Consider the following 23,384-nt stretch of genomic DNA (forward strand, 5'->3'; position numbering starts at 1 on the left):
CCAGCTCGAGTAGTTGGTCGGGGTTCAGTCACCGAACCCAAGCGTTCTTTGATCGAAACTTTGCCTCGATCCTTGTGCAAAGGACCCAGACGATCAGCTGTTGGCTTCTTGCTTTTAAACAAGTCTACACTGCCACAAGGCTTTATTGGAAGTATTGGATCAATCAGAGCAAGGGCAGAACTTGACAAAATTAGAAAAACGGGTGCAGAGTGTCTCCTGTCTTGGCCCTGACGCAGGTCAGACCCTGGTGACCCGCGGCTGGAAGGGTCAGACTTGAGTGACTCGCGACTGGGAGGGTCAAACTTGAGTAACCCGTGACTTGGAGGGTCAGACCTGAGTGAACCGCAACTTGGAGGGTCAGACCTGAGTGACTCGCGGCTGGGAGGGTCAGACTTGAGTGACCCGCGGCTTGGAGGGTCAGACTTGAGTGACCCGCGGCTGGGCGGGTCATCTGGGTGTACTCGTGTTTTTTTATCTTTTTGGCCGCTGTTTCGTACTTTGACCTCCAAGTTTAATGCAGTCTCGGTTGTTTCTTGGCTATGTCCTTCTTCTGCATCTTTTGTGCCTTTTGCACAAGAATTCGCGCGTGCGCAAGTAGTGCATAGCGCTTCTGGATTCGCTCCTCAAGAGTTGAACGGATCTTTTTGACTTAGATCCATTCACTTGTTGATGATTTGGAGGAGGGGACGTTTGCTCACTGTTGGGGCACTTAGTGTTCCCTAAATTTCAGATTCGTCCTGTAATAGATCCCGTTCACTGGCTCCAAAGCCTTAACGAGTTGGCACGCGAGGCGTTAACATTGCCTTTGACGTGCCCTCTTCGATAGGATTAGCACAGATCTAGTGGCTATCTCCTTGATTGAGGAGGAGTCTAGATCTACAAATCCGGCCTCGTTGGAGGCCGGAGGGACGTTGCGAGACGTGATTGCAGCAGCAACGGGAGCGTTGATCTTCCTGCGCTTACGAGTGGAGGAGGATCTGGAGGAGGAGGACGATAGATACTCCTCGAACTTCTGTTGGTCAAACTCGTAATCGACCTCTTTTTCAACCGGGATCCGGATCCGTGGTTGCGACACAACAGCTTCGGCAGCAAAGCTGTTAGCTCCCATTGTGGTCGCCAGCTTGTTTTGAGAGAAAATCGATTTATTCATTGATGAGTGTTTTGGGAGAAAATCGATTTCTTTATTGATGAGTTTATTACAACTTTAAACGTTTATAACAAACTCAAAGAAATAGTCTTTTTATAAGACTTTCAACAAAGATTACAACTTTCCTTTTAAACAAACGCAACGGACGTTTATCCTCCACTGCTTGCATGGGATCTTGGCCTATGACGGGGATGTTGATATCCGTGGACTACCAAACGATCAGATCAGATTCGGAGCTTCGTTGATTCACGAAGGAATTAAGAAACCGAAGCAATTATCTCGACAACAGCGAGAGAATCACTCTTCTCGAGATCACCGCAACGGGGCAATCTCAAGGGAAGGATCGGGAACTGTAGATCTGGCGAGCTCCTCTTCTTTATACTGACGAACTCGATCCGATCTCCTCCTCTCTTCTGAAATTTGTGCTCCTTCAGTCTTCAATCCAGCAGGGCTTCGCCAATGCTCAAGAATTCCAGATCTGGGGTCGTATTTATAAGCTTTGGGACCTTTGTTTTCGAATAAGAACGATCGATTCACTCTTATCTTCAGTTATAACCATTTAACCACGTTCTTGAATGATATTTTATCAGTTGAAACCAATCTAGACGGTTAACGATTGAAAAATAGCTCAAAACAGGTTTTCGGGGCTACGGACGCTCGCGGTGTCTCGGCCAAGCCAAGACACCTTGGGGTGTCCAAGGGGTGTCTTGGTTTTGGCCCTGAGCACCGTTCTGCGCGTCTTGTCCTTTTTCGTCGTATTTTCGTCGTCCGAAACCGGAATCGCGCGATTCAATATACGTTGGAAAGCTAACAAGAAGATCTATAAGCTCCCATGGTTGAATAATATATGGAGTAGACGGGACATGATGGGCGCTTTGTCTTTCGTAAGCGACGCGTAGCTCCTGATCAGTTCATGTTTTTGTTATTCTGAAGTTTCGTTGCTTCACACGGTTCGTCGACTCACTTCATGCGCTTGTCAATGTCAAATAAGCTTATGTGACTTGAATAGTGATATTCATCGTCTTCTCTCTGTATCGAGCCGCGTGCGGGAACCTATAGGTATTTTTAGACATCTACAATTGTTGCGACCCTGCTCTATTGGGTCCCGGGTTTGTCCCAACACATTAGACAACTATTCATAAAGCAATTGATTGTTTTAACATTTCTACATTAACTTACACAGATAGAGGAACCAATGCTGGTGTATGTGGACATGAGTACATCTCAAACTACTACATGGTCTTTTCCGACATATAACTTCACTCTCTCTTCCATTTGGTCTCCACTTCTTGTAAAACCCGAAAGTCCTGTACAAATCCATCTCGATATTCCAAACAGCAGCTGGACGAGTCGATATCATCGATTCAACTATGCACTAACACTAGTACAAAACTGATCTGCCCAAGCGGTTGGAACCGTTTGGGAAAACACAGTCCCAAACGGTTACAACCGTTTGGACTGATAAAAGAACCGTTTGGGCTGAAGCCGTTGGGGAAAAACCTACCCCAACGGTCACCCAAACGGTTGTAACCGTTTGGGCAAAATCCCAAACGGTTGTAACCGTTTGGGATTTTTCCCAAACGGTTACAACCGTTTGGGATGTAATAAATTGCCAAACGGTCAAAACCGTTTGGGCAAATGTTTGCCCAAACGGTTGAAACCGTTTGGGCTAATGTTTGCCCAAACGGTTCAAACCATTTGGGCGAATATTTGCCCAAACGGTTTGAACCGTTTGGGCGAAAAAATGGCCAAACGGTTCAAACCGTTTGGGCTGTTTATTTTAATATTTATTTTAAATTTTGGTTACTTTATTTATCTACCTGTTTATATATACACATCTCACTCAATAATTACTCAATATCTCATAATGAAATCAAAATGTACATACACAAAAAAGTCTCAAACGATGCTAAGTATCCACTGATTACTCAATAATTACTCAATATTCAATATTAGAGACAACATATACATACGCAATGATTACTCAATATCTCACAATGAAAAACATCTAATATTATATATGTGTCTCTAACATCCAAAATGCCTCAAATGTCCAAAATAAAATTAGAAGTGGTCTAATCAATCCAGTCAAGGAACAGAAGAAATTCCACGAAGAATGTCCTCATGGGACAAACCCGAACGCCTCAAGTTTGCAAATATTCTAACAAGATTCTCCTGTGATAAACCTTGAGCACTGGAAGTAGAAGTGTTAGTAGCTGAAGCAGGACGAGCAGAATGTCGTATATCGGCAGCGGGCTGAGGAATTAGACCAGGCCGAGTAAAGGATGGTGTATCGTTAGGAGTGGGAGCAGGACAAGCACCCGAATAATTAACCTATAAAGTAATAGCAATGTATGATGAGTATATACGCGACTAAGTATTAAATCTAAGCGTGTGTTTATGTGTGTATAAGTATTAGATGTATGTATATTTGTGTATGCTAGTCTACATGTGTATGCGAGAATGTGTATATTATTAGTATATGTACCATATTGTTATTAATCCAATGCATCTGAGACCTAAGCTCCTCCCTGAGACTGTCCATCTCAGCTACCCGAGCTCTAAGATTAGCAACCTCACGACGTAGCTCCTGATTAGAAGTGCCGATTTCTGGTATAGAGGAGGCCCTTAAATAAGACCGAGTGACACCAATGCCCATGGCTCTTTCATAACCACCGTGATGCCCTCCGTGCAAGGAATCTAACATCTGGGTGAAGGAAAGTGCATCGTCCTCTGGGGTTGAACCGACCCCTGATGAGGTTGCCTTCTCGATGACCTGCTCCTACACGATACAAAGTATTCAAATATAAGTCAACAAGACATGATAGCATATATAAGGCAATGATTGTTCTCAACAGACATGATAGCATATATAAGACAAATTAAAAATAATAATAATACATTATAAGCAGTTGAAAAATTAATCATTATATAAATCATACACAATGATTGTTCTCAACAGACATGATAGCATATATAAGACAAATTAAAAGTAATAATAATACATTATAAGCAGTTGAAAAATTAATCAACCACTACAGAAAAAGAGGAATACATTAAGTTAGTTCATGAAGGCAAGATTAGTGAATGAGGAAGAATCAATCGCCTCGAGCGTAGCCGGTGATTACACTGCATCCCCTAGTGTAAGGGTTGGCCTTTGGAAGAGCATGGCAGTTGTAGTAAGGCATCCCAGGCCTATTACAGGGCACATTGTCCCTCCTCAGAGCTTCATAGCTTATGTGAAACTAGTGGTTTCTATAATTTAAAATAGAAGTAAATATTTTGTTCTCTTGTCCTGTGACAGGTGGGATTGTGAGCAATACTCTGCGGCCTCCAATTCCTGAAACTTGTGATCCTGAGTGGAGATCCTTGATGGAGCAATGCTGGGCAGCTGAACCAGCTGAGAGGCCAAACTTCTCAGATATTGCAAATAGGTTGCGATCTATGGCAGCTTCTCTTCCCCAGAAATTATAAAAACTCATGCGCAATGATTAAGCGACTTCTCGATAGGATGCGCTTTTAATCTTTCCGTGTCCTTTGGGCTCAAAAGAGACCGGTTGTACTCGCATAGGATGCAAAGAGGAGAATTGTGACCTATCACTTGTGAATAGAAGTAATGTTTTGTTCTCTTGATTTCATTTTACTTTAAAGATTGCAGTGTATTTGCTTTTTGTTCTGTGGTAGAATACAAAGTAGTTGAGTGAATAAAAGATGACAGCCTCATAATGCTCTCAGTTTTTGTGCCATGTTTGTGATATTTGTTTGGTAGTCTACTCTTGATCTAAGCTCTTGGTCTGAATCAGGTGGAGCGTGAATTAAAGTGGCTACTTACATCCTTCAAATGATTATAATGCACATTTTATCTAATGCTGATTCTCATTCTTCTCGTCTGCCAGCAAACTGCAAGTGCTCGTTAATGCCTTGCACCCAAAAAGCCCAACTATAACGCTATAGCCATCCTTATTTAAGGTTACAACTAAAGCTCCAGCAGAAAGAATCAGGAGTCATACACTGGAGAGCTACCTACTTCCAGTAAAATGTTTCACCATCCTGCATTATAAACTTCAGTGATGTTCTACAGAAAATTAGCTACGGCCAGAAAGTGGAGAGATTTGAAAGCTTGTCATATGGTCCCTAGTCCACACTCCAGTAGAGGTTGTCGTTTGGTAGTTTATCAGAACAAAAAAAAAAGTTTTGATGATGGCACGGACAAATTCATTCATGGCATCAGATGAAACTTTGTTTGCATATAGCAGGCAACTGAGCAGTGTAGAACCCATTAAACATCAAGCACAATTGACATAAAATTTAAGGACAACACAAATATTAAGTGATCTTCAAAACAAAATAGAAGTATGATTATAACATAAAAGCAGTTAAAATTTCATCCAAAACACTTACGCAATACTCCTTAGTGCTGTTGTCCGGGTATGTATACTCTCCGGTGATCTTATCTACTGATGACGAGTGGGTACCCAAATAATGCCTCCTAGCATCATTCATGTATTTATCATAATTATCTTCATGATGTCTTCCTCCGAAAGGAGGATCTTCAGCAGGGTTAGTGTTACCAAGAGCTACCTCAACCATTTCCTCCATTTCCTCATCGAGAAACAAGTTGTCTTCTTCTTGTTCTTCGTCTGCATTAATGAGACCTTTAATTTCTCCATGATATACCCAAGTTTTGTAATCGCTAACAAAACCATTCTTCACAATGTGAAGTTCTACTTCTTCCTCCAGTTGATACAACCTATTCGCGCATAATTTACATGGACAAATGAGTCTCCCATGTCGGACCATATCGTGTCTATGAACAAAGTCCATGAACGCACTAACTCCATTAACAAAAATATATTGCATGCGTTCTGCACGACCCACGTACATCCAATCCTTATCTCTGATGTAGTTAAGGGCCATGCTAACCTAAATAAAATGATTTATCAGTAACGCCTCCTAACAACTTAACGGAACAAAACATGAGGTACATGGAGAGAAAAACAAAGCAAAAGACTAGCCTAAGGAACAAAACATGAGGTACATGGAGAGAAAAACAAAGCAAAAGACTAGCCTAAAAATAATTCAAGAAATAGAAACCTGATTAAATTCCCATGGAGAGAAAAACAAAGCAAAAGACTAGCCTAAAAATAATTCAAGAAATAGAAACCTGATTAAATTCCGCATATGCAATATAAAGAATCTCGTGGAACGTTTAACTATTACCATTTTAGTGCATATAAAGAAAGGTTTGAAGTTATAATAGATGTGATGTAATTGCTTCTATAGTCTTACACCAAATGAAACAACAAACATAAAGGAATGTGTAAACACAACATGGAGAAGCAAAGGCCAAGAAACAGGATAATTGCTTATGGAAAAAAGCCGTTTGGTTCCCTAAAATCTCCAATTAATCTAAGTATGGAAGGTACTAAGCAGGATAAATACTTGTGAAAAAGAACTCATGTTTAGTCACCAGGAATTAGTCAATCTCGTTTGTGCAGTCAATTTATGTTTTCCCATCCATTAATCTATAGGTGGCTTTATGTGACAGAAGATGACATCAAAGGAATACCAATCATCGCAATTATAACCTCTAACTTCCCGTTGCCCTTTCTCTCCTTTTCCCTTTTTTTTTTTTTGGTTTGGGTGAAAGTGAGGATGAATTTTCCCGTTGCCCTTTCTCTCCTTTTCCCTTTTTTTTTTTTTGGTTTGGGTGAAAGTGAGGATGAATTGAAGCTCAGAAAAGGTGCACAGTCTATATAACCCCACAGATGATACAAAAGGGTAGCGAATTTTAAGATGCACACCCATACGTCTTTAATGGACGCAAGACCACCTACTAAGATTAATATTTGAATTTAAGAGAATTCCACACGGATGATACAGAAGCGTAGTGAATTTAAGAGATGACCATGTGTTTCATTATGTCTATCACATAGCACGCAGATAGGGTTCACAGAGATGTTTTTCCCATAATCAATCCGTGTTTTGTGCTCAAACGACCCTTTACCACAAAGAAAATCAATAACTTGAAGTTGTTTTCGGAACATCTTGAAAGTCATATCTAATCCCCCTTCTATTGATTGTATGCTGGTAGTGTGATCTAACTGAGAAACATTTCGTGAAAAGATTAAAGATATGAGCATAATTAAACCTAAAAATATCCAAATTCCCTTAAAAAATTTCAGTGAAAATATTAAAGATATCATGTTGAGCAACCTCCCAGAACTCTTGAAAAAAATAAGGCAGAGAATCCATCTGGACCAGGGGATTTATCTCCATTCGTACTAAAAACAACATCTTTAATATTAGCCAGAGTAAAATAAATTTCTAAGGATATGCAGCCCCCAAACACATTGCGGTGAAGTCCTCTCCCAAGTAAAATCAATCCTATGAAGGACTCTTATGTCCAAAAATAGCCTTATAACGTCAATAGAAGGCATTAGCAATACCCTCAAGAGAACTAATCTCCATTCCATTAATATGAAAACAAGATTGAGATAGAAACAAGACATGCAGAGGCTTTGAGTGAGAATATGTACCTCAGACAAGACAGAGGCACGTGGACGCCGTCGCAGGCGGAAGAGGCAGAGGTTGCGGAGGAGTTCTCGTCGGCGGCGAAGGTGGAGGCGCTAGAGGGAGCGGCCGTGGGGACGACGATGATGATGAAGAGGATGGAGACGACGATGATGAGGGATTTGAGGGATGGAGAGGACGATGATGGTGAAGACGAGGCGGTTCTTAGAGAGGATGGAGAGGACGACGATGATGATGAGGGATCTGAGGGGATTTTTCCGATTTTGGGTTAGGGATTTTAGAGGGCGCGCGCGGGATTTTAGATTGGGGGAAATTTTAAACGGGTTTGGGAATACATTGCGTTTGTCACGTTTCCGTTTTGTTTTATAAAAAAAAAAAAAACGCGTTTGGGAACGTTCTGTTTTTATGTCCAAAACCCCAACCATCTCAAACTTTAAACGGGTTTTTCAAAACAAGAAAAAGGTGTTTGAGGTCCGTCGTTTTCATTTCCCCCAAATTTTCTAGGGCTTTCGAAATGGCGCTCTCATCAAAGCTCCGCTTCATTGTCTCCTCTCTCCTCCGTTCCCGCCTCTCGATTCCCCTCCTCGCCGTCATCTCAACCCCCAACAGCCTCCGCTTCTACTCGCCAAACCCTAAAAATCGCTTCGAGTTCGATCATCGAAGCGCAGGAGTAACGAAGAGCCAGTCGTGGATAAGGGAGAAGGTGGGGAGAATGGGGGTTTGTTGTTGAAGGAGAAGAGTGGTAGGGTCGGTGATGGGAGAATCGTGTCGGCCGAGCTCCACAAAGAGGCGACGGAGGCGTACGTGGCGTACGCGATGTCGGTGCTGCTTGGGCGAGCGCTGTCGGATGTTAGGGACGGTCTGAAGCCAGTTCATAGAAGGATACTTTAAGAAAAATGGGTTCTTTGTTGGAGGAATTAGTGTATTATGATTCTGAATGGGGTTCTTTGTGGCGATCTCCTCCATTCTCAACCCACTGTAATCATTCTCAACTCATGATCAATTTTTTCTTTTTTTCTGAATTTATGAAATTGTTGGTAATTTTCAGTAGTAGTTTTCAAAACACTTGGGAGGAAAAACAAAACACCAATGTGTTTTGCTTGAAAAGCACAACAACAAAAACACCTTGGTAGCCAAACAAAAGTTATTTACCAAAAAAAAAATTAATAAAGAACCCAAACGGCTTAACCCGTTTGGGTAATATCGCGTTTGGAAACTCCTTCTTGTCCAAACGGTTGTAACCGTTTGGGTTATGTTTTGGGATGTGTTCACTTGCCCAAAACGGTTACAAGAACCGTTTGGGCAGATCAGTTTTGTACTGGTGTAATTGGTACAGTCTCATGGTTCCAACGTCCCAATATTATGTTGTGGGAGAACAACACTATTGTTGGTTGCATTGACTGTAAACTGGAGAATGTGCCTGAAATAGGGTCAGCTATTCCTTACCAAAAAGCTATGGAGTTGGCATTTCAACATATCATTGCATCTGAGCACAAGCCACTAGTGGTTTATAGAACTCACACTCCCAATCACTTTGAAAATGGTACTTGGAATACTGGAGGGTATTGCAATATGACATTGCCATTTATAGAAGGCGAGGTTGAAGGTTATGACCAAGATCAACTTGTAAAGGTTGTAGAGGGGTATTTGCAAAGAGCAGTATGAACTCGACTCGTTTGAAAATGCTGGATGTTTACCATCTTTAGTTGGTTCGACCAGATGGGCATCCAGGTAAATATAGAGCGGTAAAAGGCAGTGTTTTCAAAGATGCGCGCCTCACTGCGCCTCATGCGCCTTGCAATGCGGGGCGGTGGCGAAGCACCCCGCATCTGATGCAGTAGGGCCTTTTGCGCCTCGCATACATCCTGACTTTGCTCAGGGTGCATGTAGTACATACCTCCATACAGTTTTGTTTGTTAACATTTCGATCGAGTATTTATACTCGATAATCCATATCCCAAAAAGCAAAATAAATCCATAAAGCCTTTTTAGTGGTCTTCAATTGAGGACCAAAACTAATCCTTTGCTTGGATATTAGTCTTGATTTGACATTTAATTTGAGAATTTATGAGTTTTGCTACTATGGTGGCTGTTAGCATTAGAAATTAATACCTTATACTATGATGTTGTAATAAGATATTATCTATCCTGACATATTTTTTATGTGAATTCCTAAACATGTTCATTCGTGCTTGATTATATATCTTGAAAAATTATGTGTGTGTTGTGCGCCTCGCATCACTCGAGCGCGCACATCGCGTTACGCCTCGCGCATGTGTGCGTAAAGATGCTTTGCGGCCGGCATTGCGCCTCGCGCATTGACAACACTAGTAAAAGGTGATCACAGTCACGATTGTTTGCATTGGTTTTTGCCTGGTGCAATCGATGCTTGGAATGATCTGATGATGGAGATGATACTCAGGTACCAGGATCTCAAACATTCCTATTATTGAGACATCAAACTTTTGTGCTCGATATTTGAGGATACTATATATTTTGATGTTGAGCTCACTATCCATTACTCAAACTGGTTTATCCTTGGATATGGAGGAAGCCGTTCATGGAAACTGAGTCTAAAGGTAATGCTAAATTGATTTTTATTAATATGTGGCTCAACATGTTCATATATTTTTGGATTTGGGTTAGTATGATAAACATATGGATATTAGTTGGCCTTATTTATCAAATAACTGATATAAAGTTGGATAAAATTTACACCCATGAACATGTGGACATGAGTTATCCATTTCAAATCAGAAAACAGGCATTTTCCAGGGACATCAAGTGAATATTAAGCTTTATAAAAGTACAGCAGTCCTTGCAAAATTTTAGCTTACAGTTATTCTCCCAAAACTCCAAACTTAAATTATCAACAATCTAACTACCTGAACTAAATTGACAGTGGATAATTTCATAAAGACAAAAAAATACATCTCTATGAATCTTCTTCTACCACTTGAGGCAAGGAACTTCAGGGACAACTTTTCCATACATTTTACCGTAGGCATTGAGGCAATAAGATTGCATCGGCGCTTGGGAACCCTCAAAACTAAAACTAACATCGTTCAGTACCACACGGTCGCACTTCATGCTCTCGCTACACGCTATTTTGATCGCCACTGGATCCACTGAAGTCCCGTGTAGATCATTGTATGTGACGTCGCTTATGGCCACTGCAGATGTCTTTCACACGGAAAATATAGAAATCGTCAATAGATTTTTCATGTCATTTTTGTTATGATTAATTTGTACACATTCTCTATACCATAGAGATTCGATACTTATGCATCTTTGAGATGTCAGGTGAGAATTAGATGACGGTAAATTGTTATGTTTTTTTCGCAGTTTAACTGAAAAACTAAATTTTCGTCTGCATATATTGAGGGCAAAAAGTTAATTCCATTATCACAAATTGTCCACGTTATATCTCAACCTAACAGGAAAATTTGTGCAGCATTAATGTAGGTGATTCCATCCCAATACAGAGGATTAAACTATAATTAGCCCTTTTTGTTAAATATATTACAAATTTGTTCCTTCTATTGAATGTTTACCTTATTAGCGCAGTTTCCTTGTGGACAGTAGTATTGATCGATTAATATCGGAGACCTTACTGAATTGAAGACGATGTGCTCATACAATATATTTTTGGCATAACCAGATCCACCCTGTACAAAATTATAATCAGTTAATGTTAATTCGCAGTTAGTCCAAAAGAATATCTTAAGTAAAAAAATTAGACAAATGTAACTACCTGCCATGTTTTGATCCTGACACCTACTGTAGTCTGAAAAATATTACAGCCGGAGACGCGAACCTTTTCAACCTTAGAGTTGGCTCCAAGACTTCCAATACTGAGAAGAGCAAAAAAAAAAAAGTCGACTCAATAGAACTACAGAGGGTCTATTTGCAATTAGATGATAGCACATGGGGGTCTATCTGCAACTAATCCTTACTTTTTGTGGTGAAAATTTTAAACATGTTTTATTTATAGAGGATATTGTAGCAAACCTTATGCCATGACCAGGCCCACATGTAACGGAGCTTATATTAACATCATAGCAGCCCGATCCTATGGCAACGCAATCATCTCCTGTAATAACACATTCTCTCAATCTTTTATATGAAAGTTAAAAAGGGGCTGATTGTGGAAAGACCTCTGTAGAATCGTTCATCCTCGTAGCTTCACTGTTGCAGATAGGCCCCTGGCCGGGGTTAAATTTTTCTTGACTCTTTTACCCTCAGATGGACTCGCTAGTCTCACCTATGGGAAATGTCTACCAAAATTCCACTAGACAAAAAGGTCCAAGAAAAACTAATCCAGGGGGGGCTATCTGCAACAACGAAACGCTGGGATAGTAAGTTCGATACAACGATATGCAGCGGTTCAACGTGATAATAACCAATAGAACTATGTCGAGCCGCGGGTATGCATATATGTCACGTACCCACTCCAATGTTCGACGAATATACGTGTACATGATTAGACTCCGCGATGAGGATGCCGTCAGTGTTTGGACTATCGCCAGGGGCCGTTATAGTAAGCCCCTTTATCGTCGTCCAGTCACTCTTGTATATTGCAAGATGCTTCCCAGGACTGTTCTTGAGGTAGATGCCGCTCAGTTTTAGGCCCGTACACCCCAAAAACTGCATTATCTGATGATATATAATAATAAAAAGAAAAAAAATTATTTTTATCAGATTTTAGGCAATTATAAAGAATCCATTTACAGAGGGGTAATTGTGGATACACCCCCTATATGATAATTCAGGACATGCAAAAAATATAGACTTACATAAGGTGCCCCAGAGCATATCTGAAAACATAAATAAACCAACCATAAAATGGTTAGATCAAATATCATGTAAAAGGACAATAAAAAGTAAATAAATGCAAGTTTAAAAAAAAAAAAGAGGAAAATTTTCATACATGTTTAGTGATGCAAGGCCACCAAATGGCACCTTGGCCATCAATCTGACCGTGACCATCCACCGTGAGCCCTTCTATGTTGATGAACACTATCCATGTCTCTGGCTTCTTAGTCCACAACTTGTTTGGTGCTACCAAGTTTCCACTAACCTACAAAACACTTCTCATTTTCTTAAGAGTCACATATTTCTTTTCTTTTCCAATAGAAAATATGAAGGAAAAGGACCGACGAGCTTTATCTACGGTAATGTGACTAGCAGGATGAGCCTCACAACTCATACCTTTTTTCTTTCTTATATATACATGAGGTAAGGTACGAATCGTCATCTAATTGAGCAAAATACCATGTCAAAAAATAGGATGATGAGTTACATTTGCTTTGATACAGATGCAAAATAGTTTTTGGAGCTGTCATCTTATTTAGCAAAATGAACGAGGAAAAGCAACATGCTCCGAGATGACTAGAAAGTTGGATCTCGTTACTAGTCGATCTCTTAACAGCACGGTTAGTAAAATAAATTGTCACCTCATATCCGTTATATTTAAAGTAGTGTTCTTACCTGTACATGTACGTTGGACTTGCAGGGTCCAGAAAAGGTTATCTGACTCAAGAGGAATGTTCTACCTTTTCCTGATGGAATGAGGAAAGTTGGATAGTAAGAATCTGCACAAGCCGCTCCCCATGCCTTTAGGAATGCCTTCACAATCAAAACACAAAAATTTTCAATCAATCTTTTTTTAGATAGGTAGAAAAACTACAAGGGGCGTATAACTGTATTTTTTTTTCCTCTATTAATTTTCGTTCATCTTCCCGAATTATCGAAGAATTATAATCCATGAAATTTTGATATAGTGAAAGAGACTTTGACACTGATAGAGCATAATCTAGAAAATGGCTACATAACATAGCTTGATACAAGGGCCTATAGCTATACATGAGTATCATAAATTTACATTTCATTAGTAAAATGCGTGAATCAAAGACTCATGTTTCGTATATTGGAAACAAATTTAACCGAAAGTTGAATTGGACACAAATTTAAAAAGGACTAGAAAAGAATTAGGACATATAAAAGGTTACATCTTTTTTTTTTCTCTTGGATTAAGAAATGGGAGGTGCAAGTTAATTATATCAATGAATAAAACTTGATTAATTACTGACTTACTTGCGTATCATCTCTTTGACCATTGCCAACGGCGCCATAGTCGGCAACGTTGTAGATAGAATTGCGGGCAGAAACCAAACTCAATATTGCAGCCACCCATAGCCCAAAAATTACTACTCCATTCCCCTGCATGATAAATAAAAACTTTATCTCATTATAGAAAACCAAAAAAAATAAAGAAAAAAAAACAAAAAACTATATCATATGTTGGAAAAAAAAATTCACCATGTTAATTATCAATGAGAAGGTAGAGAAAAAGGTATGGGATACACTAGGTTTATGAAGTCAAAGTTTATATAGACGGCAAGTTCATGTATGGGTTGATTTGTTTACGTACATAACTTCTCATGAGCAAATATTATTACCATGCTAGCAATTATTAATGAATCGGATATAAAAACCCAATTGACCATTATACCAATCTATAGAGAAAATATTGCTTCATAGCATATACTTAGGCAAATATTTTGCAGATTTAGTGAGTTATGATGCGTATTGAAGAATTTTCTGAATTTTCTTACTTGCCACTTAAATGACTCTTTAACATATATTTTTGCATATCTAGAAGATTTAGTCCATATATAAAAAGATTTTGAGCCTAAAATGATCTTGCCCTTTCTTTAATTCCTTCTATATCGAAGACTTTGGACGAAGAAGAAGATAGTGTTGTTGATAGAAGAATTGTCTTAACTTTTTTTTTTAAGTCTACCAATGGGTATATGATCACTAGACTTCATTAATAAGGATTTAATAAAAATATCTTTAGGTACAGAAAAGAAAGTATTCAAACATTATAATGTTGATAGTTATAGATCTCATGATTGTGAGTCCTTCAAAATGTTTTATGCACAAAAAGTTCGGTGCCTTCGGTTTTAGTGGATGTTCACATTCCCCCTCGCACTCATTCAAATATGGTGGGACCACATTCACCATGGGTTTAGGTGGAGTGCGATGAGGATAGTGACACATCACTTACCAAGCCAAAAAATGGATGTCATGCTTGGGTACTGAAGTCGATACCCATTTTTCTCAATACTCTATATTAATATATAGATATTATATATTATATACTTAGCTATGATATATATACTATATATATATATACTATATATATATAAGTATAATATATATATATATTTCCATGTGTATTCATGAATATATTTCCATGTGCTATTCAGAAATAACAGGCATGCGCACGACTGTTGAGACGTAAGGGACGTAAAACAATTATCATTTTTTGGGGAAAGCTTCCTTTAAAAGAAAAATTAATCCCCTTCTTTTTATAGGAAATTTTATCTATGAGCTAGCCACGTGATTTTTATTTTCCATTCAAGCATTAATGCTCATTAATTTTTTGGTTTTAAAAGGTATAGGGTACTCAAAATAGTAAACACGGACATATCCCTTGAAAAAATAATGAACTTTTTTTAATGTCTAAATTGCACTAAGACACCATGAATTTTCTATTAATTTTACACTTGAATCTTTTCTCATTTGTCTTCTCTTTTCCCACTTGGAGGTTGGAACTTCACAATCACTTATTTATTAAAACTTAATTATGTGAATTTAAAAAGAAAAGAAATTGTTTTTTTAATGCTCGGTCCAAGTGGAACTCGCCTCCGTTCAACTCCATAACGCAAAGAAAAACACTACAGGCACACCCTCTGCCACACCTCCGGTCACACCCCCTCTCCCTCTACAGTGGGCTTGACGCGGTTAGATTGGGGATGGGTTAGATTCGATCTGCTACAATAGCAAACCACACGTTTGGATGAGTTGTCCCCCAATATATCTGGGCAATAGTTCACCCGATCCACGAAGCCCACCGAGCGAGTTAGGCCTATATGTGGACGGACTGGCTCACTACAACAATCATGGATTCATCCAAATTAAGTTTTCTTTTTTACTATACCAATATGTTTATTACATTTTGCTATAATTTCTTTTGTTTTTGTATTTTTTAAACTATTGGAGCAATTACTTATTGCTCGTGGACATAGAACTTGCTCTAAACAGTGTTAAAGCTGTTCGTTTGCGATTTTTCCCTGTCAATGTACACAAATATACAAGTTACTCAATAATTTTTTTTTTTCCTTTTCTTGTAATAGTTAGATCATTAGTTTGTTACTTACTTGTAGCTTTCAAGTGTTAAACAATACTTAGAAAATTATTACAAAATTTATAGAAATACAAAAGCAAAAAATAGTAAGGGCCGACTAATGCTATGGCCCATCTCACTTATCCTGGCTTGGATCAAGACCTAGGCTCAAAAACAAGTAGTCAAAGATGGCCCGCTAGTCCCCCTACGAGCCACGAGCTGGCTAGCCCTACTCCCAATCAAACTTTTCCAGTCAACTATCGATGTGGGTTTTTATTCAAATTAATTATCACCTAGTCAAAAGTTTCACTAAAAACCAACTAATGTTCTTAAGACAAACTCACTCAAGGCACGTGATTTACTTTGTTAATGTTTAGATGTTTAGATTTAGTAAGTATACAAGTCACGTATTTTAAAGGGTTAATTTTAGAAAACCCTCCTCAACTATGAGGATCATCTCACATAGCCCGTCAACTATTTTAACTCTATAAAACCCCCTCAAATACAGAGTTGTTGTACCTAACCCCCCTTAACTTTCAAAATATTATTTATGTCCCCTCCACTTTTCTCACTTAACCCTATAAACTAATATAATTTAAATCTAAAGAAACAAATGATTTAAAATGACCATACTATCCGTAAGGCATTAAAATTTTTTTTTACCATAGTGTTCTTTTTAACTTTTTTTTGTTAAAAATAACTTTCATTTTATTTCCCCCCTCTTCTTATTCATCCATCTTCATTGCTAGGTTTACGTGCAAATTTATTTTTTTCTTTCATTTTTGAAAACACTAAACTTCTATTATTTTCTACTTAGCCACGCTTGCAATGTTTAAAAGAATTGAAATTTTTTAAAAAAATTTTGAAGATTGGTTACCTCATCAAAACCCATCAAACCGAAGTCTAATATTTCGGTTGGGTTGGGTTTTTTAACTCACATGAATATTTTTTTAACCAAGCGTATTTTAGTCGTTGCATATTTTAAATTAATAATATTATGGGTGTTACTTGAAAAAACTAGAAAGATGGTGGAGGGTGGTTGTGAGACACCACATAGTTAAGGGGAGTTTAGCCACATTGTGAAAGTTGAGAAGGGTTATCTACAACACCCTCGGATTTGAGGGGGTTCCAAAGATAAAATAGCTGAGGAGGTTTTTCCGAGACAAGCCACGAAGTTGAGGGGTTTGTTTTCTAAAATTAACCCTATTTTGAATATACGCGCATCTTTTTGAAGGTTATTTTTGTATAATTGCCCTATTTTCCCAAAAAAAATAAAAAATAAAAATAAAACCTTGTAAGATTTCTTTGACGCAAACAAAGCCAGCCAGCCCAGCAGGTTAACCATGAGCCTTTGGTGCAAACAAATGGCGTCATCTGCCGCTGTCCTCCATTTCCCCTTCTTCAACCTCTCCAAAATCCCAAGGGCAAGAACAGTAACAGCAGCAGCAGCAGCAGCCTCTTTCTCATCATCAAATCCCCAAACCCTAACCCTAACCCCAGCTCAAACCGACCAAATCTCCCTCTACGTCCGCACCCTCCTCCAATGGAACCAGGTTCCCCAAAATCCCCAAACCCAGCCCCCACCCCCCTCAAAATCCCTCCTTTTTACCTTTTTTGGCCTTTTCCAGTCGAATGATTGATGGGTTTTGTTGGGTTTTTGTAGAGGATGAACCTGACGGCGGTGACGGAGGAGGGCGAGGTGATGACGAGGCACGTGGAGGACTCTCTTGCCCTGATTTCTCCTCTCAAGAGGTCTTATGCGTCTCATTGCAGAAGTAGAGCTGATGATGATGAAGATGCCCCGAGTCTCAATCTTGTTGATGTTGGGTCTGGTGCTGGGCTCCCCGGATTGATCTTCGCCATCGCCTGTCCAAGTGAGTTCTTGATATAGAATCTGTAAATGTCCGTGTTTTGGTTTGCTGCGATTTTAGAGATTTTAAGTGCATTATTACAAATTTCTGTTGTTTATTTCGTTGGTAACTGATAATTGTGGTTGCGACTGTAAATGCAAATGCAGCAGACAACTTATGCGCATCTGGATGTAAGTGGAAGTTGCAACTTTTTCGAGCTGCAAATGGGATTTAAATTGTACACAACCTACAAATAAGATGAAATTTTAAAAATGAACTTAAAAGCTGCAACTATAAGTGCAACCAATTATAACAACTATAATTGCAGGGAAGCAAACAGTCCCTAGCGTAATCGGTTTCTAGTTTACACGGTGCCCTCCTAAATGTGCATTGGGAAGTTTGTTTGAGGGAGAGTACTGGAGAATTCTATCCAAGTTGTTATGATGGAAGAAAGAATAAAGGTCTGTTCTTTATGATTGTATCGATATTTGTGGAAGTGAGACTGTTGGCTTGAAGTTGTTGCACTTGCATCCAATCAAAGGTAGGCAAGGGACTAGTTGAAGTCCTGAAGATGATTTTGTCCCAAAATGGAACAGATAGAGGGATTGTCGATTTGTAGTGTGCGGTAGGTTTAAGTCTTTGTTGTGCTTGTATTTGTAATTGATTGTTTGGTGTAGGAAAAACTTCTAATATTTGGCTAGAAAATTTGTGGGTTTCATAGTTTATAATTATTTTAGTTACATAGTGTTTATTGCACTTATAAATTTATCTCTTTTTTGTGCTTAGGCAAAAAAAGCGAGCTGGATTCATTTTGTACTAATCCTTTGCATTTAACAGAGATTAAAAAGAAGATTTTTCCTCAATAACCTTTACTAAGTCAATAATATTTCTTATAAATGCTTGCAGAAGCTGGGCGTATTTCTTTTCTGGATTTCTTCAAGATTTTTGACTTCAGCAAACTCAACATTGTTTTTCTTCTTAGGCTGGAAAATTACACTTTTGGAATCAATGCAAAAGCGGTGCTTATACTTAGAGCATGTGGTTGACCTCATTGGATTGTCAAATGTGGAAATCTTACGTGAAAGAGCAGAGGTAAATATTTTTCCTTATGTCTGTGAAGCATTTTTATTCTGAGATTATTTCCTAATTGTCATATTTTGCTAGCACCTATTTTGACATTACCACTTAATGTTAACTGAATTTTAAATATGACCAAAACTTATGGGAACATGTTATATAAGTTTAGCATTAAATCCTTGATAACCATTCAGTTATGTGTAGAGCACTGTACTTGGTGCACAAGCAAGCTAAAACGCCCCAAACACACAGAATGTGTGTGAAGATTATGTACATATAAAGCTTCTCAACTGGGCCTTTGAGAATATGTGAATGGTTACCCTGCATTTTTTCCACTCGTTGGATAGTCAAGAAAGACTTCTCCATGAGGAGCACTACAGAAGCATTGTTGTGAATTATAATTGAATTATTCATAATTAATGCATGTCTGTGAGTATAATTTTATAATACTTGTATGTGAGTATAATTTTCATTCAGTTCTTTGTTGTTATTTTTTCCAGTACATTTGTAAGGTTCATAATTGAAACTTCTTGTCTTCGTGCTTCAATGGAATCTTGTTATAGGACAGAACGCAGGCCAATGTCTTGAATTCAGAGAATCATTTGATGTCGCAGTAGCAAGAGCTGTTGCTGAAATGAGAATATTAGGTAACTGAAGTTCTGCCATATAGCACTTCATCAAACGATATATATTTAATTTCATTTTCTAATATTAAGTTTTTTTTATAGCTGAGTACTGTCTTCCATTGGTTCGTGTTGGTGGCTTGTTTGTAGCTGCAAAAGGCTATGACCCTCAGGTATAACTTTTCCCATCCTTACATAAGAGCTCCCCATTTACTTTGCCTCCTCTTTGCTATTTTTATTTTTATCTTATTGCTTGACTAGTGAATTACACAATCTGCATACTTTTATTTGATTGAGTGATACAAACTTCTTAAATTTTAAAAAGCACTCTAGCGAAAGTGCTTACATTGTTTTTGCTTTATATCATCGTAATCAGTTGTTGAGGACTTCTTAAACAATATTCATGGTAATGTAGATAACATAATCTTCGAAGAAAATAGAAATGAGATATTCTGAAAATCAACTATCAAGATGAAGGGGTAATAACTCCAAAGTTGATTCTATTGGTAGGTTAATGACTTGGTAAAATTTGAACCTCTTCTAACACTGGATCATCCTGAATTTCTTTTGAACTATGTTACTAAAGTCTCGAGCAAGATTTATGTATTCAATTATAAAGTTGGTATCCAATGTGGATTTATGAATTTAATCACAAAGATCTTGTTTTGTAATGCAAACACGAGGCTCTCCAAATCTTCATTTATGAATACTTTTCACCTTCATTGAGTCTTTTTCCAAAAATTTTAGATCAGGATACATTTGGCTGTTTTGAATATATTAATTAATCTTTGTAATGTTAAGTACTGATATTTCAATTCAGGTTTTAGGTATCATCTAGATCCCCTCCCTTCTGTACTCCAAAACTTGCGGCAGAACCTCATTGAAGATAAGAAATGAACTTCTCTTTGAAAAAAAATAGTATTATATATAAAGCAATCTAGACTTTGTCTCCTTATTTTTAGCATTTAATTACTTTTTTCTTGCTCCTGTTTCTTGGTAAACAAGGTCTTGTTTGGTCAGAAAGGGTGATTTCAGCTTGTTTCTATGTCTTCATGGCTTGACTCCGCGCTTCATCATTTTGATATGTAGGAAAAAGAGAATTATATGTACCAGCTACTTTCGATTTTTATTGTCTCATCTTCCTATGACTTGATCCTCGTTATTTGTAAGGTATTAGTTCTGTTTAGTATATACACGATCAAATGTTTTATTTGTTTTCTCTGCATCAGTTTATTTATTTATTTTTTCAAAAATAGGGTGGAGAATCCCATTCTCCTACTTTAATAAGGGAGAAAGTCCTTTAAATATGTTTGCAGTAATGCATTGACCTGTAACATCTTCCATTACAAACAAGTGTATGTAGTAACAAATTTTGATGTACGTGTTTACTAATTTAAAAGACTAGATAATGTAGTAAAAGTCCAAGTCTTTTTACTTATAACGCATTTGACTGATATCCACTTCGATGTTTCAGAAACATTCATCTAGATTTAGTGAATAACTTTGGACAAAATGATCAACTCCCCCCTGAAGTATAGGTGAACACTCAACTTCCCCTCTAAAGTATCAATTTACCTATCTTCCCTTTTCCCTTAAATTATTACCCCCCCCCCCCCACCCCACCAAAAAAAAAAAGATTTTATGAGCCAATAACCATATAATTAACAGAACAATGACATGGTTAAATTTTTTCACATTTTGTCATTGGTTTTTACCAGTCTGTCCCTTTTCTCCTCAAACCCAAAACTTTCTCATCTACTTTCTCCTAAGGCTTTTTACCCTTTTATCTCTTTTTGAAATTGAAAAATTACTTTTTGAATTACAAAAAAACACGGTCATTTCATCAGTCTGTTAAATATTTGATTGTGGTGCTAAGAAAATGACCACATTGGGCTCATACACATAATTTTGTGTGAAAAATATAGTATAAAATGGAAAATAAGTAAACTGATACTTTAGGAGGGAAAGTTGAGTGTTCCCTAATACTTCAACGGGGATTGGCTTAAGTTTTGCCCAAATAACTTTTTATGCTAGATATCTTCTTTAAATTTGAAAAAGAAATTAAAAAAATGTCAAAATTTTGGTATATTCCCTAATTTAGTATTTTGTTTGTGTGGACAGGAAGAAGTCAAGAGTGCGGAGAAAGCAATAAAATTGCTGGGTGCCTCCATATTGGAACTTTGCTCTGGTATGTTATGTTTTGGATACAGAAGACTAATACTTAGATATAAACACATGAACATGCCAGTTTTCCAAAAAGGAGGACATTACGCCGTAATTTATCAATGTATACACCATGTAGTTTAAGCACATGACATGCTAATGAAAGCAGACACCATGTAGTTGAAGTCAGTCAGCCGCCCATGTGAATCTAGAACCCAATGCCATTAAGGACATAGAAAGATGTGGGATTTTTAATATATCAAACAATTTGATGCCTTTTTTCTTTCTCAAAATATTAACTAAATTTGAAGTTCTACATGATACCTTCTTTTTCGATAATGAGGAAAGTTCTTATTTGACGTGTTTTATTTTATATTTCTCCTAGTCCATATAGATATCGTATAGGTAACTAAAAGTGAGAATTTTTTTTTTGTTATCATTTATACAAATTAGCGATAAAATGTGATACAATTATCGGTAATGGGGGGAAATTTTTAAAGGTTCCCAAGGATAGCACATAGGCAATGTTTTTCGCAATTTCTATTGTTGAGTTGTCCATGCTGAATGATGGTTTTCTATTGTGTTTAGTGGAATCGCAAGGGCCTCTCGGACAAAGAACCGCTGTTATATGCTTGAAAAATTGTGCAACTCCCAAGAAGTATCCTCGTCTTCCCGGTATTCCTGCAAAGACGCCACTGTGAGCGAGCTGTGCCGTCGTCTGTAAAGATTTGAATTTTGTTCGTCTGTTGTATCATTACCCTCGTCCAATGTCAACTATTGGCCGTGAAAAATACGTGATATGGACCTTTCTCAAACTTGTAGGCCTACTGTGGGGATAGACACAACAAAATACGGTTGCTGTATTTTGTTGTTAATTTCGTTCTTGTCTGGTCCTTGTGCATGACTCCTGTGATAGCTTCTTTTTTTCATATCATTAAGTGATCATCCGGAGGTTGAAGTGAATGCTTTTGATTTCATAGATCAAAATCAGAAGTTGGTGGCGTTTGCTTATAAGCATCGGCCGCCCTTTGCGTCTGCGCCTTACAGCGATTTTAGTCGTCGCAAAGATTCACTTTCAAGACGTCGCAACATGTCAATTGAAAACCAAAACAACAATCTATCGCATATCAGCGTGGTATATTACAGCGTGAAAGGTTTATACAAAAGCTGTTACGCCTACTAAATTTGATAAAAATGCATGTATAGCTTTTAAAGATCAACTTCAACACTACGAATGAACCCCGCCATTTTTCCTTAATAAAACCGTGTTTTTCAACAAATACGAATCAACCGAAAGAACTTTCAAGAGAGCTAAATATGAATCCATCAATAAATATCGAACAACGGAATAGAACATGACTTTCAATTTTCAATTTGTCATCTGAGCCATATCAATATGAGAAACAGGCAAATAGGCAGTGACTAGCTTGAGCATGGAACCACTCTCAACAACATATATATACTCCCTCCCAAGCTAAGAAGGGGAGAAAAGAATTCAAAGCTAAGGGAAAAATCAAACACAAAAGGAGGGACGGTTAGAAAGTGAATACCCAGAAATAAACCAAGAGCCAAATCATCCTGATCATCTGCTGACAAATTTGACCCAGGATTGATCTTACGCAATAACAAACCAAATTTGGTTGTTGTTGGGTAAAGGTATTACTGTTTGTTTAGATGGAAATAAAGTTGCAAATATAAATAGAGCAGCGGGATTCGAACATATATTGTATTTTGTAGAAAAAAATCACTTGCAACAAATGCCACGGCTAATTTCGTGGGAGGAAAAACTGCATGCT

General features: G+C 37.9%; 3 protein-coding genes across 5 annotated transcripts; 1 reads left to right on the forward strand and 2 right to left on the reverse strand.

The window, feature by feature from the left end:
* LOC109835685 lies at positions 3,045-7,949 on the reverse strand. Its single transcript, XM_020403679.1, has 4 exons — positions 7,687-7,949; positions 5,549-6,065; positions 3,636-3,929; positions 3,045-3,481 (listed from the first exon to the last, which is right to left on the reverse strand). The coding sequence occupies exons 2-4, from the start codon at positions 6,062-6,064 to the stop codon at positions 3,236-3,238; spliced, it is 1,056 nt and encodes a 351-aa protein (XP_020259268.1). The 5' UTR covers position 6,065; positions 7,687-7,949; the 3' UTR covers positions 3,045-3,235.
* On the reverse strand, positions 10,631-14,190 carry LOC109835558 (probable polygalacturonase At1g80170). The gene is made up of 10 exons (XM_020403526.1): positions 14,143-14,190; positions 13,778-13,903; positions 13,172-13,309; positions 12,612-12,761; positions 12,478-12,498; positions 12,130-12,337; positions 11,693-11,774; positions 11,436-11,535; positions 11,236-11,349; positions 10,631-10,864 (listed from the first exon to the last, which is right to left on the reverse strand). Exons 1-10 carry the CDS (start codon positions 14,188-14,190, stop codon positions 10,631-10,633), a joined length of 1,221 nt encoding a protein of 406 aa, XP_020259115.1.
* Positions 17,180-22,548, forward strand: LOC109835686 (ribosomal RNA small subunit methyltransferase G). Of its 3 annotated transcripts, XM_020403680.1 has the most exons (8): positions 17,180-17,428; positions 17,539-17,749; positions 18,708-18,817; positions 19,371-19,449; positions 19,531-19,598; positions 20,515-20,595; positions 21,547-21,613; positions 22,177-22,548. In XM_020403680.1, exons 1-8 carry the CDS (start codon positions 17,219-17,221, stop codon positions 22,287-22,289), a joined length of 939 nt encoding a protein of 312 aa, XP_020259269.1. In that variant the 5' UTR covers positions 17,180-17,218; the 3' UTR covers positions 22,290-22,548. The 3 variants fall into 3 exon arrangements, with proteins under 3 accessions (XP_020259269.1, XP_020259270.1, XP_020259271.1); XM_020403681.1 differs by lacking the exon at positions 20,515-20,595; XM_020403682.1 differs by lacking the exons at positions 20,515-20,595; positions 21,547-21,613; positions 22,177-22,548 and adding an exon at positions 20,246-20,508.

Source organism: Asparagus officinalis, chromosome 3, assembly GCF_001876935.1.
Source record: "Asparagus officinalis chromosome 3, Aspof.V1, whole genome shotgun sequence".
NCBI lineage: Eukaryota > Viridiplantae > Streptophyta > Magnoliopsida > Asparagales > Asparagaceae > Asparagus > Asparagus officinalis.